Source organism: Phocoena sinus, chromosome 9, assembly GCF_008692025.1.
Source record: "Phocoena sinus isolate mPhoSin1 chromosome 9, mPhoSin1.pri, whole genome shotgun sequence".
Taxonomy (NCBI): Eukaryota; Metazoa; Chordata; class Mammalia; order Artiodactyla; family Phocoenidae; genus Phocoena; species Phocoena sinus.
This window is the reverse complement of record NC_045771.1, coordinates 27,864,648-27,881,632: the sequence shown is the minus strand read 5'-3', so window position 1 is coordinate 27,881,632 and position 16,985 is coordinate 27,864,648. Positions and strand designations below refer to the sequence as shown.

Genomic DNA, 16,985 nt, shown 5'->3' with positions numbered 1-16,985 from the left:
TCCACAAATGTGTTAATAATTTTATACTGTTTAGCTTTCTTTCCTAACTATACCGTGCTAATAGTGCAAGTCATAGCAAGCCTTATCCATAGCTCTACAAAGTACATTTCTCAGTGCACCGAGATCATAAAAGTATGAATTATGTTATCAATACTTTAACCATAGGGTCAAATAGAAATTAATCCTTATCTATTTTCTGTTGTTTAGTGGATTCAGCTATAATTTTGCAACTACTACTTGCAATTTTTTTTTTTTTTGCGGTACCCAGGCCTCTCACTGTTGTGGCCTCTCCTGTTGTGGAGCACAGGCTCCAGACGCGCAGGCTCAGCGGCCATGGCTCACGGGCCCAGCCACTCCGCGGCATGTGGGATCTTCCCAGACCAGGGCATGAACCCGTGTCCCCTGCATCGGCAGGCGGACTCTCAACCACTGCGCCACCAGGGAAGCCCTTAATTTTCAATTTTTATACTATGTGGATATTTCAAGAGTAATCTGATTGGAATATTTTTTAAATGAGGGAATGTATATTTTACTTAGATTAAACTTTTCTTTTGCACTACCAGATGACCACAGCTTTGATTTTTCAGAAAATTCCCTTGGACAACACTACAGAAATGATTTATACAAGTAGCTAATAAACTTGTATATTTTATTTTCTATTTCTACCTTCATGGAAAGTTTCTGAAATAACAAATTGACATTTGAAATGTTACACTGAACCCAAAGTGTAAGATGAAGCAAATGACCTAATCTCTTGAAGGTCAAGTTATAAATTATTCTTATGATGAAGCAGGATGCATATGGTCCATGAGCAAAATCTCAACTGAGGGCTTCTTCATTAAGGCACATAGATGGTCTTGGTTGCATCTCAAAGCAGGTTTGGGGTGTTTTACAGCAGCTACACCAGGACTAATTTAAGTGTCATCAGTTTTCTAGAGCCAAATTTTGTAGTGAATTCTTAGTGGTTCCCAAAACCCACCACAGGATAGAGCATTCATGCTTGTCATGGCATGGTCTCGTTACTAACTGCAGGAGCCCAGGAAGGGTAAGTGTGGAGGTCAAACATGGGTACAATCCAGGTAAACATGCCAAGCATCACGACAGCAACACCCACAATATTAACGCCAAGTCCAGCTTTAACCTTGAATATGAAAGAACATGAATGTCAGTCTCAAAAACAAACAAACAAACAAAAAAACCCAAAAACAACCTATGGGAGAATTGGAATACTGTTGAAGAAGGCATATGTCAGATTTACATGCATCCTAAATGATTAGTATCAATGATTGGTTTCATAAGACAAGGAGTCCTTCCATTCATGTCAAAAAAGAATCTATTCCCAACTAAATGCCATTTAGGTTGAGAGTCTCAGAGAGGTTCCTCTTAGGAATATACTGAAGTCATTCTGATTAGAGAAAAATCCCTTTAAAAATCTGCCGTTTCATGTCAAATCAGGATTTGAGTTTTGCTATTTTGTATTTCAGTGAAAATAAGGTTCAGGTCACTATATGAAAACTGAATCCTTCATATTCACTCCATATTGTTTTTAGTTTAGCCTTCAGTATTCTCTTATTGAGATTTAATACCTCTTCCATTCATCTTTCTTAGAGTTCCCATTTTTCTAGGTCTGACGTCATTATTCTGGTGGCACTAAACAATCTCAAATTGCTTGCTAGCTATTAAGACAGAGGTTGGCAAACTACTGCCCATAAACTGTTTTTGTAAAGAAAGTTTTGCGGGACCACAATTCTGCCTATTTGCTTACATGTTGTTGGCTGCTTTCATGATTCAGTAGTTGTGACAGAGACCATACAGCCCACAGAGTCTCAAATATTTACTCTCTGGCTCTTTACAGAGAAAGCTTGCTTATCTCTGCATTCTCTGTATTAAAACATGGAGCCCCAAGGCAAAATAAACATTATAGAGGCCTCCTGTTCTGTCCATGCAAGCCTCTCGTTTATTTTAGAATCCTGTTTTTTTTTAACATTCACATACCTAGCACAGTTTATATTGTATATTATGCTCATTTTCTTTACCCAAAGGAGATTATACGACTTCTGCATAGAGGCATTTCCAGAATTTTTACATTACAGGGGTTTAGGGACAGCAATCTGTCTGGAAGAAAAGAACCTGGGGCTTAACTTGGAACTGCATTTGCACAGCAAACTCACTGAATTGCCTTTAGTTATAGTCTTGCTTGGTTTGTTTCGGAAGCTGGTGATCAAGATTGAGAGAAGAGCAGGATATTCTCAAGCTAGTCCTTCTCTACCACTACTTTTGTAATTGGCAAAATGTGCACGTTTTGTCACTTAAATTTTCTATTATTACTTGCTTGTGCTAATTTCATTTCATTTCACTTCATTTCATTTAGTTTTATTTCAGGTGCCACTATTAGAATCAGAAAAAGAAAGATGACTTTTCATCAGTCAAGCACTGAGCCCAACATCTTATTCAGAGCAAATGTCAGTTCTGTAAATATTCATGATGGTAAACCACAGTGCTTGATTGCTGAATTTCATTCACCCTTTTGCCTAGGTCAAGTTGGGTCCTGATCTTGACATGTAAGCTTAAGCCACTGTGTGGAGCATATTGTTTGCTCTCTTCCTCTGCCAGCATATTACTGATGCATTCAATATCTCTGTATTTGTGACTGTAAATATTAATGGCATGTTTGCTTCTGGTTATCACTCTTAAAAACAATTCTATGGCCAGTATCACTCTTAAAAACAATTCTATGGCCAGTCATGAGCTCACCTTCAGAAGTAGTACTCAGGCTATGCATTTCCTAGCAGTTGACTAGCGTATTAAAGGGTAGACAACCCAAGATATCACAAAATAATGTCTATTGGTCTTGATAGCATTCTTTCAGCTCACTCACCATGTCAGTAACTTTTAGATGGCCATATGAAAAAACAATAGCATTGGGTGGATTTGCTACTGGTAGGAGGAATGCAAATGAAGTACACAGAGTAGAAGGTAACAAAATATAAAGAGGGTTGACTTGAATGGCTTCAGCCTGTTGGAAAAGATAAAAAGCAGTCTAAGTAAAATTTTGAGATAGGCATCAAAATGAGCAAAATTATTATAATAAACTTTCCCAGAAGCAGATTGATATATAAAGACATAAAATTATATATACATAAATGCAGTTATAACTGGAAGAATATTTTTTAGAAAACGTATCTTCCTCTTATCATTGTTTATATGGTGATTGGCGTCCATTTAAGCATTATAGCTCAGTTCATTTAGAAAATAAAGTATCATTTATTCCAGAAACAAAATTAAAACAGCAGCTGTTTATTACTGATCTAGCGCTAAGTGCTGTGCTAACTGTATATATATATATGTATGTTATATATATAAGATATATGTAAAATTTAACATATATATAATGTATAACATAATAACGTTGTATATTTATATATATATAATTTAAATTTCACTACGACCTTAAAAGATCAAAACTGTAGTCCCAAATAGCAGATGAAGAAACTGAGGTCCATACACGTTAAAGTAACTGATCCAAACACATAGCTGGCAAGCAGTAGAGCTTACGTAGTTCTCAGGTCCCTCTGGCTCCAAAGCTTCTCATCATTCCATTAACTTTACTACCTCTGTGACATATGTAATTTAAAATTTTCTTAGGGATCATCACAGAAGAGTTACTACTATTCTTAATTTATCACACGATTTTTTAACTGCTCCTTGTTGAGAAATAAAAACCAGAAAAAACCCAAAACTGTATTTCACCAACATAACCTGCCTACATTTCTTTTCTAATTTGAAGCAGCTCAAGAATGCCAACATCTGCCCCTTGAGCTGGTAGCAGAACAATTCCAGAAGGGCAGTTCTTCTTTATACAAAGTGCTTTCCTTTCACCAAACTCATCTGTTCCAATAAGAAAAACATTTTACTTGAAGCTGTTTCTTGTAATTGCCAGCTAGTGATGGAGAGGAAGAGAGACAGTCTTCCCTCTCTCTCCTTGCAAATCTGCTTCTTACTTATCTTTTTAAATTCTTCCCTGGGCCGTAGAGAACTGCATCTAAGACATTTAAGCTTGAAGCCTGAAGTGTAACGTAGCTTTTTATTCCCTTGCAAATCACTTATATGAAGCACTTCTAAAAAATTCAAGACATCTTCTGGAGGGAGAAGTATCAGTGTTAGAGATCTAAATACTAAAGTTGCCAGGAAGCAGTGAATCCCAGAGTCTTCTAGAGCTGGAAAGGATCTGGGCTGACCCTCCCATTTATCTGCAAATGAAAAATATGGGCAGAAAGAAGGTAGAGGGTTCACTTAAGATCATGCTGCTTGAACACGGAAGAAAAGAGTTCTTCTGAGTTGAGGTCTCCTAAGAAAGCATGAATGCAAATAAGGACGACTCTGTAAGTTACCTACAGGGGGACCATTCAGGACCCAAATGATTCCACACTGCAATATGAGAACACACAAAGTAGAACACTATTCTTTCAATGAATAGTGTAAATAGGATAAATGAGATACTCACCAATGGAGACAGTATTGGAAGAAGGAGGGTAATGGTAGCTGGATTGCTGGCTACCTCTGTTAAAGATGTGACGAGCAAAGAAGATATCAGAATTATTAGCCAGACTGGTAATGAACCTAGAGGAGTTAATTTATTTCCTATCCATTTAGAGAGTCCTGACTCCTAAAAAAACAAATTTGCGATATTTAGTATTCATTAATAAGTCATTTAATCAGACATTTAAATATATTAAAAAGCATTATTTGATCTAAGAACTCAGTTTCTAAAGTATAATTTTAATCTTCCATGTTTTTCTGTGGTTTGTTAGATCTAGGTGGGTTTGACATGGAAAAGTTCTCAATTATTCTCATTTTAATATACCAAACTTTAGGAAGTTTGAATTGTCTTCCCACATCTTTTCAATTAAATTTTAATTATCTCTAATTAATATATGTGGATATAACAAGCCATGTAGTACTATAGGGCTTTAAGAAAAGAGCAGCCTTTCTGGTCTACCTCTGTCCACATTTGTGTTCCCCAGAGGCAACAACTTTCATCCATATTAGCTATTTATAACCATGTTTATGTGTTGATAGCTATTTTACAAAAGTCTACTTTTTCATATTTCTAAATTTTCAAATGTAGACATTATTTACTGATTTCCTAATACGTGCATAAGAATTCAGCTTTCTAACACCTTCCACCATACATAGAACTCAGCTTTCTAACACCTTCCATCATACATATATTTCCTGTCCCCACCCTCCATTCCCTTACACTCATATGTCAACATTTTTGGTTAAATCAATATTTAAAGTTTGCCATTATGATTATATGGATATCGTTCACAACTGAGCCACTTAGTGTACTGTGATTGCTTTCACTTTTTTGTTTTACTTTTTGTTTGTTTGTTTTTCCAGGAAATAATTTCCCTATTCTTTTGTTTGCTTAGTTTTCTAAGTATCTATCACTAATTCTCCAGTACACTCTCCAGTAAAAATGGAAAACTCCTCACAAGTAGATAAAAATTTCAGGTAATTGTCCTTTTTCATTTTCCCTAATGGAGGTATCAGTTTTGTAGTATTCCCTTTTTCTGTTCCATTGGGACTAGTTGCTCTTTAGATCTACTTTACTGTTATCAAGAGACTTCTCTTCACTAGCATACTGTGGATTCCCTTCACCTCTCTCTGATGTGGGAATCCTTTCTTGCTAACTTCTTTGTGTTGGTGGGCCACAGGACCACATCTTCTGTAGCTTCCTGTTAATTGGTGCATGGGAAGTAAATTTTTTTCGTCTCTGCATGTCTGAAAGCCTCTTTCTTTTCTTTTCACATTGCTTTGATATTTAGCTTTTGTAGAATTCTAGACTTGAAAAAATTACCACTCCAAATAATTATTGCTCCACTTCCTGTGGCTTCCAGTCGGGTTCTTTAGAAGCCGGATAATATTCTGATCTTGGATTCATTGTACATAATACAGAAAAATCTGCCACAGTCAAATTAATAGTCAAATGGAAGGGAAAATCCTCCATTTGTGAGATTTCAGTGAGCTGCTGCATGTGTGAATCTGTATGCTCATGACAAAGTAGGATGGACATCAGAAATGCTCTAATTACAAGCAGTATACCCTCAGATCAGAAGTTGACAAAAACATCGCCAGATGTGATAGCCAGATATTATGTATATTATTTGCAGTTCTGACTTTTTTGTTTGTTTTTATTTTTTATTTATTTATTTTTTTGGCCATACTGCGAGGCATGTGGGATTTTTAGTTCCCTGACCAGGGATGGAACCTGTGCCCCCTGCAGTGGAAGCGCAGAGTCCCAACCACTGGACCACCAGGGAATTCCCTGGGTTTTGTTTTTTAGATGGAAAAAGACTATTTACCATTTAAATCACATTGGCACAAATTCATCTTTAAATATATTTTAAGAATGGATTTTATCTACACCTGATTAGATACATCTGGAAAAGATTACCCCACATATTGTCCCTTGTCTCTGGAAGCCACTGGGATCATATCAAAATCCTACATGAGGTGGTTTGGTACTGGGTTCTCAGTAGCTTTCTCTGTCCAGAATCTCTGAGTCCTCGGTTCCATGAAATTTCTTGTGTTATTTTTTGGAAGTGGCCTTCTATTTCTATTTTCTTTCTTCTTTTTTTTCCCCTTCTCTTTCTGAAGCTATTATTGATCAGCTGTTGGATTGATACTCTAATTTTCTTATCATTTTTTAATAATGTTATTTTCTCTTCATCTTTTTGTTCTATTTTCTGGGATAAGTTCAAACTTCAATTTCTAACCCTGCTACTGAATTTAAAAATTCCTGTTGTTCTATTTCTTATTTTCAGTGGCTCTTTCTTATTTTCTATCTAGTCCATTAAAAAAAAATTACATTCTCGTGGGGGGGGTGGTGGTGGTAGGATGAATTGGGAGATTGGGATTGACATATATACACCAATATGCATAAAATAGATAACTAATAAGAACCCTCTGTATAAAAAAATTAAATTAAAATTAAAAAAAAGTTTCCAATGCATCCCCTGTGGAAATAAAATAGCCTATGTTCACAGAATTTTTCCAAAAAAAAAAAAATTACATTCTGTTTTGCTTTTGTGACTTTGTTTCTGATATCTCTTTGAAGCATCAATGAAAAATTTTGAAAGTTTTCTTTTACCTTATACATTTTCCTTGTCTTTTTGGTATTCTTTCTCTTTTTGCTTATTTTTTGTTACTGGTTGTTGTATCAGAGGCTTTCCCAACTGTCTGGTAATCCTGGACTACCTATTTATGTTTTAAAGGGAGGCGATAAAATCACAATTGGAAGCTCTTTGTGTCTAAGTGAAGATTGTTGAGAGGAAGACATTACTATAGGTGACTGAACTGTAAGCCAATGTCTCAATGATTCAGTTTTTTACAGAGTAAATCTAAATTTTCTACCAGGGAGGAGAGAGGGCAGTTGTCTCTCTGTTCAGGGCTGGAGGGAGTGTCTGGAGGCTCACACCTCCTTACACCCTTTTTAAACAATCTTCCATTTTTAGTGCTGGTTTTTTCTCTAGCTTTCAGTTAATCTGCTGCTTCCAATTCCTAAACTCTTCCAGAATCTTGTGGATGCATGTTTGTTTCTTTTTGGCTTTTTTTTTTGCAGGCTGTAGATTGAATCTTTTTCTACTTCTTTACTGTACAAAGTCATTGACCCCTCATATATCTTCTTCCATCTTCTAAATTTTATCAGTATCTCTTGTATGTTATTGTTCCTGCCATTTATTCTTTGTCTTTAGAGATTGATACTTTTTTGTTGTGCTATTTCCATTTTAGTGGAGACCTGAGTCAAAGTGTTAAGTCCTCCATATTTAACTTAATAGAAAAATTTTGAGGAATGTGTGAAAATGGGAGAGGAGAAGTTGTTCACTGATAAGATTTTGAAGGTGACTGTCAGTTCGTGAGAGTTCAATCATGTTGAACCAAAATCAAGGGGCATTTAAGAGAGAGGAAATAGCAATGAGGTGAAAGCTTTAGGAGCTGCAATCTCACAGTTCCCGACTAGAAAGGTTATCTAGTTCTAGGCATTTGCCAAACTAATTACAGTTTGGAACAAAATTTTTAAAAAGTAACTGTCTCCAAATCTTTGTAAAACCAGCTTCTAGTGGAATAGTTATCCACAGCTATAGAAATAGGGTGATTTGGGGTATCCCACAGAAACCTGATTCTTTGTACTAGGATTTTCACAGCAGAGTCCCTCCATGGTTTCCCTCATTCTTCCAGTGAGAAAGCCTAGTGCATCAGACTAGGTCCACACCTTTTCATTTCCTTCAGTTTTGCTATTCTAGGGTCTGGCCAATGCTTTTAAAACCACTTTGAGTGACAGATATTCTAGGAAGGAGAGATGAACAAATTCACGTCAATGCTAGAATTGCTGATTCTGATTTCCTCACAATTCAAATTAGCAGGCATAGGAATAGAGGTTATTTATTCTGAGAAACCTGATCTCATTACTACTGAGCTAGTAGAAAAGTGTATTTGTCTTCTATTTCTATCATTTATATTTGAACAGTCTATGAGGCAAGCCAAATCTAGACCTAAAACGACATTGTAAGGGGCACTCAGAACTGAGACAATTTCTAAGACTTTCACCTATTACTAAATTGCTGAAAACTCAGTATCCAAATATCATACAGAAGAATTGACAATAAAGTCAGAAGTAAAAACCAGTTTTCCCTTAGACTGTCAAGAATAGAACAGAACAGATAGTTATTTGTCTTGAAAAGTATAAAAATATAACTTTTCAGAAACTGAAGAGCTTGACATGATATCTCTCTCACCATCATTTTTACTTTGATGACTGAATAAGGAAATGGAATGTCCATGAGTTTTGAGTGTTTCACAGAAGGCTACTAAGTCCCGAATAATTAGTTAAAGAGGAGAGGATTTTCATGGAATTTCTGGAGAAGATACTTTTCTTCTAGCAACCCTATAATGACCAGGGCAATTTCAAGGGACAAAGGCTTCCCCAGACTTCTACTTTATATCAACTGCATAGATGACAGGCCAAAGAAGTAGCCAACTTTATTTCTCATGACAGTTTTGTTTCTTCCTACAATTAGACATAATACAATATTAAACATGGCTATATGAAATTCTTTCTGGACTTCATTTAATAAGCATGTATTAAGTACCTTTAATGTATTTAATATGATATGTAATAAATAATGTAATAAAGTACTATTGTCTCTCATTCTTCTTTGGCAACATTAGGACCATGATATACTGCAGAGACATCTAAGAGCTACTTAAATTCATCATCAAATAAGGTGAAGGTATAAACAAAAAAAAATATGTACATATGATTTTTATATAACATATTTTTCTTATTAAGCTGGTCTTCTAATATTATTTCATGGATTAAGAATTCTAATTTTCTTTTTTTCTTTTGATATGCTGGGACATCATAAACAATGATGTTTTATGCTTATAAAGATTCTTGAACTCTGAACTTACCTCATCTGTGTGGTACAGTTACTGCATGGCTACTGAAATCTGCATCATTACAATGAAAGGATGAAGTCGAGCATTCCAAAAGCTTGACTGTCTTTGCGTTCTTCTTCGAACAGTCTAGTTAATTGCTAACTATCTTAGACACAGAGTATTACCTCACAGCCATCTGCCAAGGCAAACCCTCCACCAACAAGAATGGCTATATCCCAGGGCATGAATGACTGGAATTCTTTCCAAGTAATCAGTGGAGAGTAATCAAAAGCAACTGAAAAACAAAAGTCCTACAGTTACACATTGCTTAAAATATGACAATATGACATTGCTTATTATCCTAAATAGCCATCTCACAAGAAGTTTTTAATATTCTTGTATTGTTCTTAGATAGGAAACTTGATCTGAACTTAGAGTAATTTCCACCTGGCCTAGGTAGAACATTATATTATAAAAAAAGAAAAAAATCCATAACTTGTAAAAATCCTTTCTATTTTATTATAGAATAAATTTAGATAAGTAACACTGTCATGTATAATACTATTCATTCATTCATTCCACTAACATCTTTGCCTACTATGAGTCACAAGTGCATTGGGCTATACTGTCCTTTGCTATGTGAAATGTCTGTAATACTCCATTGGTTCAACAGCATCAGTAGAACATTATCATTATTATTCACTTATATCTATTTGAATATTTTATTGTTTTTTTCAAATCATGAGGAGGGTCATGATAGATTCACCAGAATTTGTTTAAAATAATTTGAAGTTCAGATTTTAAAATTTATGTATTATTCATGAGACCCTTAAAATGCTCATAAAGCAATAATCATAAGGATTTCTCTTGATATTTGGGTCCTGATAGCTCCATTGATTTGCTTAGAAATAACATAATCCATGAACACATTATGCCCATTTAACATTTGCGTGTAACAGGCAAGCTTCTACATGGTGAGGTTTTAAGGTTACTAATAAGTCCCCTTTCTGTCTCCTTATCCCAAACCTAAACCAAACCTACCCTCACTGTTGATGGAAATTTTGCTATTTCCTGCTCGAATTAAAGCCATATATCCTGTCAAAATGCAACCATCTCTGCATGTACCTCTCATCTAAAACTGAATATTTTATGTCTTATTTGGCATTTTAAAACCTAGTGTGAATGAGTTTATCAGGGAGAAGAGGAGCTGCAGAATGAGAAGGGAAAGGATGGTGGGTAGGGCAAGGCTCTTTCTGAGAAGGGGACTCAGATGTGGGAGCCAGAGGAGTTAAGCCAAGCATAGCACTTGCCACTGCAAGGCCTTAGGGCTTTGACTGCAATGGTCAGAGTCCTCAGGGTCTCACAGGAATCATTGCTCTATATTACAACACCTCCTTATAACACATTTGAGATATTCTAGTCTCAAGTGAAGAACAAAAGGCATGTATTTCTACACTATACTGTTTACATATATCATGTCCTGGAAATGTGACCCATTAGTCATTTATCTATTCTGACTCAAGGAGGCAGGTGGGCCAACCCAACTGCATGACTCCCAGTTCCGTCCCAGCAGATAAGTAAAAAATAAATAAATAAATAAATAAAGGATGAATGAAAAACCAACAGCTCTGCTAGGCCATTTCCAAACAATTTTAAACCATTTTCCCATATTGACAACATATGAATCTGACTACCCAAAATACTCTGTGCTAGTATAAAGCACAGGCATGAATGGATCCTATGTTTAAGAAGTGTGTGTGTGTTGGGAACAGGATGGGTATACGCACATAAACACACATACTTTCTTGTCTGTGTGTTATAAAGGCAATGGAACGCTCCCGCTGAATGTGGTTTCTTTCAACTGTGACACTAGGTTATGGCTAAGTGTGGGGTTGATTTGCATTTTCTCCAAGGCTACTTATGAGGCTGTAAATACTTTTCCCGTTGAAACTCCTCACCTTTTTAGATCCTCAGTATTTATTACCAAGGGCTCATCTTGAAGTATGACTTCCAAGTTCCTTTTCCTACGTTTGTCAATAGTAAGATTAATTCCGATTATGACCAGGGAAGTGGGTACATGGCAGACCAAATAGTATCACCCATAGCAGAATCCTACATAACCATGGTGCATAAGGAAATCTACGTCTAGCTTCTGCAAAGTAAGATAATCCTTCGTATAAGGAGAGGATGTGTGCTGTCTGAATAGGGGTTGCAGTGTATAAACAGGAGATGTAAGCCAGGGGCTGTGTCCATGTCCATTCCTTCTGTTCTATGTGTTAACTGAAACCGAGGGAATTTTGTATTTTTGCTTTTCTGTCAAATTCATTCAGAATTATAAATAATACTCAACCAGTTTCTCCTGTAGGTATAGTTTTGGTCAATCTCTTAGCTGGGATAAGAAAGAACAGGAGTCCTACAAGTAAGGCAACAGTTGAATCTGTAGCAAAACCAGGGTACCTGAAAAAAAGACATGTGTGTGCATTAAAAAATGCCATCAAGAATTTGTATGAACTAAGCACCAACTGATTATGCTGATAGCATACAAGTAGAAGTGGTGGTATTGGTAATTTATTCTGGCTAATCTGCTCTAAAATCTATAATTCCCAACTAAATATGTAACTTAGTGGGACTGAAAAATCTCAGATCATATCCCCATTGTTTTCATATATATCTCCTTATTTTCAAAACCATGTATACATATGTTGATATACTAGGCCAAGAGTTCACTTTTAGGTAAAACTGACAGATCTGGTAAATAACTTCTTTGAATTATTTCTTTAATTTTATTGGCAAAGCATTGAGGTTGAAACAATAGGCCAAATCCTGTATAACTGATTTATAAAAGGCTACTATTGAACTGTGGCATGGCATGGATGTTCTGAATGTCCTTTAAAACTCTTCTGTAAATTGTGAAAAGGAATTGATCTGTTCTTCTAAGATATAACGTCTGCTTCTGTGTTTATAGGCCCTGGCCATATCATACAAATGAAATCACCCATTTAATGCTTTGCACCCTGTGAAACTCAATCAAGGATATTAATTATTAGAATGGCTTTGAGGTACTCATAAATGATCACTGAACAAATTAAGAGTTATTCAGAAACAGATGGGGTCTTAGAATCACCAGGCCATTCCAGCAAGTAGAACAGGTTCCCAGAAGCCCCAACAGTTAAGAAGTACCTGGAGACCAGATATGAATGAAACAGGCATAAATAATTAGAAGTCAGTTTAAAAGTTAGCATATTAACTAGTGAATCTTCATAGTCTGAAAAGAAGTATGTACACCCTAAAAATTATTTTGCTACCTTGTAACTCAGCAATGCATACATAGTATAGAGGCTCTTTATTCCTGTAATTTATTTGAACAATTTACATAATCAAGGAAATGCATTATTTTATTCAATCTGACAATTTTATAAAGCAGTCTGTCTTCCCCAAATACAGATTTTCTTTATTTCATTGTGGAGTAAAAAGCTGCCTTGGTGTAATTTATTCAACAAACTTAACCCGTATTTATTATTTTACTGTTCCTTATTTCTCTTATTTCAGTTATAATTTTGGTTGAATTTTTGCCAAATTAGGTCAGGTGTCATGTAATCTGATTTTGCTTTATATGAAAAGACATATTGAATTCCTTCCAGGTTCAAACAGATGGAATGAAAACATGAGGTGGTAGCTATAAATCTAGATTTATCATTCTAGCTTTGGAAACTCTAAACACCTAAAACCTCTACATTACAAATGTTTTCTACAGAATATATACTTTAAATAAAATCGAGCCATAAATACAGAAATAACTGCTTTTTAAAAGACTTTTAAAATTACTATCATTTTATTTATTATTAGTTTATTTTATTTTGGTTTATTATGAACTAAGGTTGTCTCAGTATTACAAAATATTAAGCTTACGCAAATTTTATTTGCCTTGGCAATTTATATATCTAATTGCCAATTAGATGTATATCTTCAAATCCCTTCCTCTTTCAAAGCTTTGTTTCTTTTTATTGTTTTCTCTCAGAATTCTAGATATCATGAGCACCTCCCCAAAGCAAGTACGCCTTGTTTTCCTGCTACAAAATAAAAACATCTCCTGAATTACATTTTCCTCCCATAAGGAGTAGGAATTAGAAGCTGATTGTATTGAATTTCCTCTTGGGATTTCTGCCTGGTTTTTATTACCCATTGCCTGATTTCATTTGGTTTTTACATACTGGTGTTTAGAGAAGACTCTCCCTCTCTAGAATGATAGGAGTGGGATTTTTAAAAGGAGGCAGAACTATTTTTTCTGTTGGTCTAGGTCCTATTCCAAAACTATGAAGTTCGAATCAAACTATTAAATAATAGTTTGCTTTGAATAGCTTGCTTTGAATGATTGGATACTGCCTTTTGTTTTGACTTCTTGAGATGAAACGTTTTTGTCCTAATGGAAATAAAAAGTTTATAAAGCTGCAGCTGATCCTTTGAAACAAGTACCACACTGCATTGCTGCACTTGTGTGCTCACTAGGAATTGGGACGCCGACTTGGCAGCTTTAAAAAAATGTTGGCAATGCCTACATAAGCAGAAGGCTCCGATGCAAGAATTTCTTCATCCCATGTGGGCAGAATAGATCTGACTCAAATGTTTTTGGTTTCTACCCCCACTACATGGATTTTTGCTGGGGGATGTGAGACAGGAAGTTCAAATCAGAGATCTGCTGAATTTAGGATCCAGAGGACTTCAGTGAAAGACAGATTTGGGAATGCGAATCTCAAAACCAGAGTATTTATATTGACATGTAGGATGGTCCTTAATTTAGAAAATTATGCTACAATCTTCCCCCTCACTTCACATGACTCAGCAATGTCTGCTGGGATATTAGACACTGAGAGAGAAAATTAACTCTGACCCAGCTTCTAACATTAGTTTGTAAACTCGGTCTTATTGCTTACTCAGGATTTCCTTATTTATAAAATAGGGGCAGGATGGATTTATAGCGACTAATACAAAAATGGACATCAATAGAGGAAAAGACAAAATATGAACCAAATAAATAACCCTCCATAGAAATAAAAAAAAATAAGCCAGCAAAAATCACAGAATATGAATTCATATCAGGTTACTAAGAAGCATTGAGTGGCACTGAGTTCACATAATAAACATTTATACTGCACTTCCTGTGGGGAGAAGCGCAGCACTATTCTAATTAGCGCCATTTTACAGATGGAGAAACTGAGAGGTAAGTGACTTGCCCAAAGTAAATGGAAGAGCCAGGAATGGAACCCAAGCAGTGTGGCTCCAAGGTCTATACTCCTGACCATTTTAAAACATGGCTTTCCTGCAATCATATTTCTGATTTTGTAAAGATGAAAATAGCCTTGTCTGAAGGAGACTTATCTTTAGTTACAGGGTAGTTTGGTTACCTTGTTTGCTGCCTTACCCTAGATTTCATTCCTTATCTTTTATTTTTTCCTGAAAAGATAAGAATTAAATCTTTTCGATGGAAAAGAAGAAAAAAATCTTATACAGTTTTTCAGAGTTATAGGAACCACTTAGGAGAAAAGCTGAGTATAAAACTGGACGTGTTGACAAACATAACATGTAATGCTTACTCTGAAAAAAGCACGGACCAACCAGACACAAACCCAGGATCTCGGGTGAACCATAGCAGGGCCATTACAATGAAGAGGACTGAGGTCACAATTTCTTGATACCTGTGGGAAAATTCCAATCCTTTCATTTATTTTTCTCAGTCAGGACATTTGTAGAAACTCCCTGAACTATTGTCAGAAGTAGTCTTAGCAGAACACTAAGCACTGTCAAAACTTGATGTATCAAGTATTTAAGAGCATCTGCAGTTTGAAAGGGGCTTTAGTCCTCTGTGGGCCTTTCAGCTTCTTGTCCTTCCACCTGGTAAGGTTTAGTTAGACAAGGTTTGAGTTATATCATGTTGAGTTATATTCACAAAGGTTAGAACATTCAGGGCCCTTATCAAGTGTAATAAATACCCTAAGACAATTGTGCACATATTTGCCTTTAAACAGACACTTGCAGTATAAGCAGCATCTCTCTGTGTGTTTGCTTGCTTGCTTTTGTGTGTGTGTGTGTGTGTGTGTGTGTGTGTGTGTATGTAACTTACTTTATTGGTCCAAGTTTTTGGTATTCCTGTTTAATAACCTCAGCACAAGCTTTTTGTTTGGCTGTTCCGGTTTTGCCACACTGTGCCATCTCCTTAAAGCTGAAAAGAATAATTAAGCCTGTTAAGCAAAGAATTCTCCCTTTATAGAAGATACTTGTGTCAAAGCGTCAGAAAATACAAATCTCCCTGCTAATAATAAAAAGCTGTGCTTTTTGCCTATACCCCTATCTCCTTCTTTGAATTTCTTCTCCCCTTTTTTCTGTTTTTCCCTGGTTTGCTTAATTTTCAGGGCTTAATTTTCATTCCATATCTCCCATGACATCATCCACTGATCTCTTCCAAGTCCTTTTGCACCACTGGAATTTTGCCATGTACCACTCATCTCTAATTTAATACTTCATTATATACCTGATTGTTATATATTTTAATATATTTCTTAAGTATCTTTATTGTTAATTTTCGCACATGTATAAGTTTTATCTCACTAGTGAGGAAACAAATTATTGGAGGGCAGGGGCAGTATCATGGATTTTTTTGGGGCCCAGTTATCTCTAAACACTGACATACACAGTAAATACTTGATTCATTCACTCAGTACCTCTGTCAAGTTTATGAGATAGTTGGTTGCTAGATCCATCAATTTTCACAAAATATGCTAAACTCCAGTTATACACTAGGGCATAGAAGTCACATACACTGAAGATGAACAGAGTTCAAACTAGGTCTGTTCTCAGAACTAAAACCGATTCTATTAGTTGGTTTTTTTTTTTGAGTTTGTTTACTCCTTATATCCTAATAGCATCAACCAGATAATTTTCCAATTTACTTCTAATAGTAACTGTCAGTCTCTATTTCTTTTAGCTGCTTGTTTTAGTGACCCCTTTCTCCTGTGACTAATTTACCTATCCTGAAGTCCAGGGTCTTCAAAACCTTGAACATTTTTTTGTGAAGTGCTGCTCTAAACCTTGATTTAAAAAAAAAAAATCCCTCCAGAGGAAGAAACAAATGGGAAAATGGCCAGATTCTTATGGATTATCTCTTGGAATGTCTATGAGAAGCTCAGTTAGATTATATGTTGGTATAGAAAGGACTTCTGGGTATATATCTAAAGACATTGACATCTAGATCTTGAAGAGATATCTGCATTCAAATATATCCATTGCAGCATTATTCACAACAGCCAAAATATGGAAACAACTCAGATGTCCATGGATGGACAAACGGATAAAGAAAAAGTGGTGGTATATACATACAATGGAATATTATTTACTTACAAAAAGGAATAAAGCACTGATACATGCTACAATATGGATGGACCTGGAAGACATGATGCTGAATGAAATAAGTCAGACACAGAAAAACAAATACTGCATGATCTCACTTATATGTGGAATCTAAAGCAGTTAAACACATAGAAGTAGAG

The 16,985-nt window shown here is 35.6% G+C and overlaps 1 protein-coding gene across 1 annotated transcript in view; it reads right to left on the bottom strand.

The window, feature by feature from the left end:
* Positions 1-404: 404 nt before the first annotated feature.
* Positions 405-16,985, bottom strand: part of SLC13A1 (solute carrier family 13 member 1) — a 56,392-nt gene continuing 39,811 nt past the window's right edge. The window contains exons 8-14 of the mRNA XM_032643055.1: positions 15,563-15,661; positions 15,036-15,137; positions 11,795-11,901; positions 9,630-9,739; positions 4,505-4,666; positions 2,879-3,016; positions 405-1,141 (exon numbers count right to left, since the gene is read on the bottom strand). Coding sequence (XP_032498946.1) covers positions 1,004-1,141; positions 2,879-3,016; positions 4,505-4,666; positions 9,630-9,739; positions 11,795-11,901; positions 15,036-15,137; positions 15,563-15,661 — 856 coding nt within the window. The 3' untranslated portion in view covers positions 405-1,003. The remainder of the gene's footprint in view (positions 1,142-2,878; positions 3,017-4,504; positions 4,667-9,629; positions 9,740-11,794; positions 11,902-15,035; positions 15,138-15,562; positions 15,662-16,985) is intronic.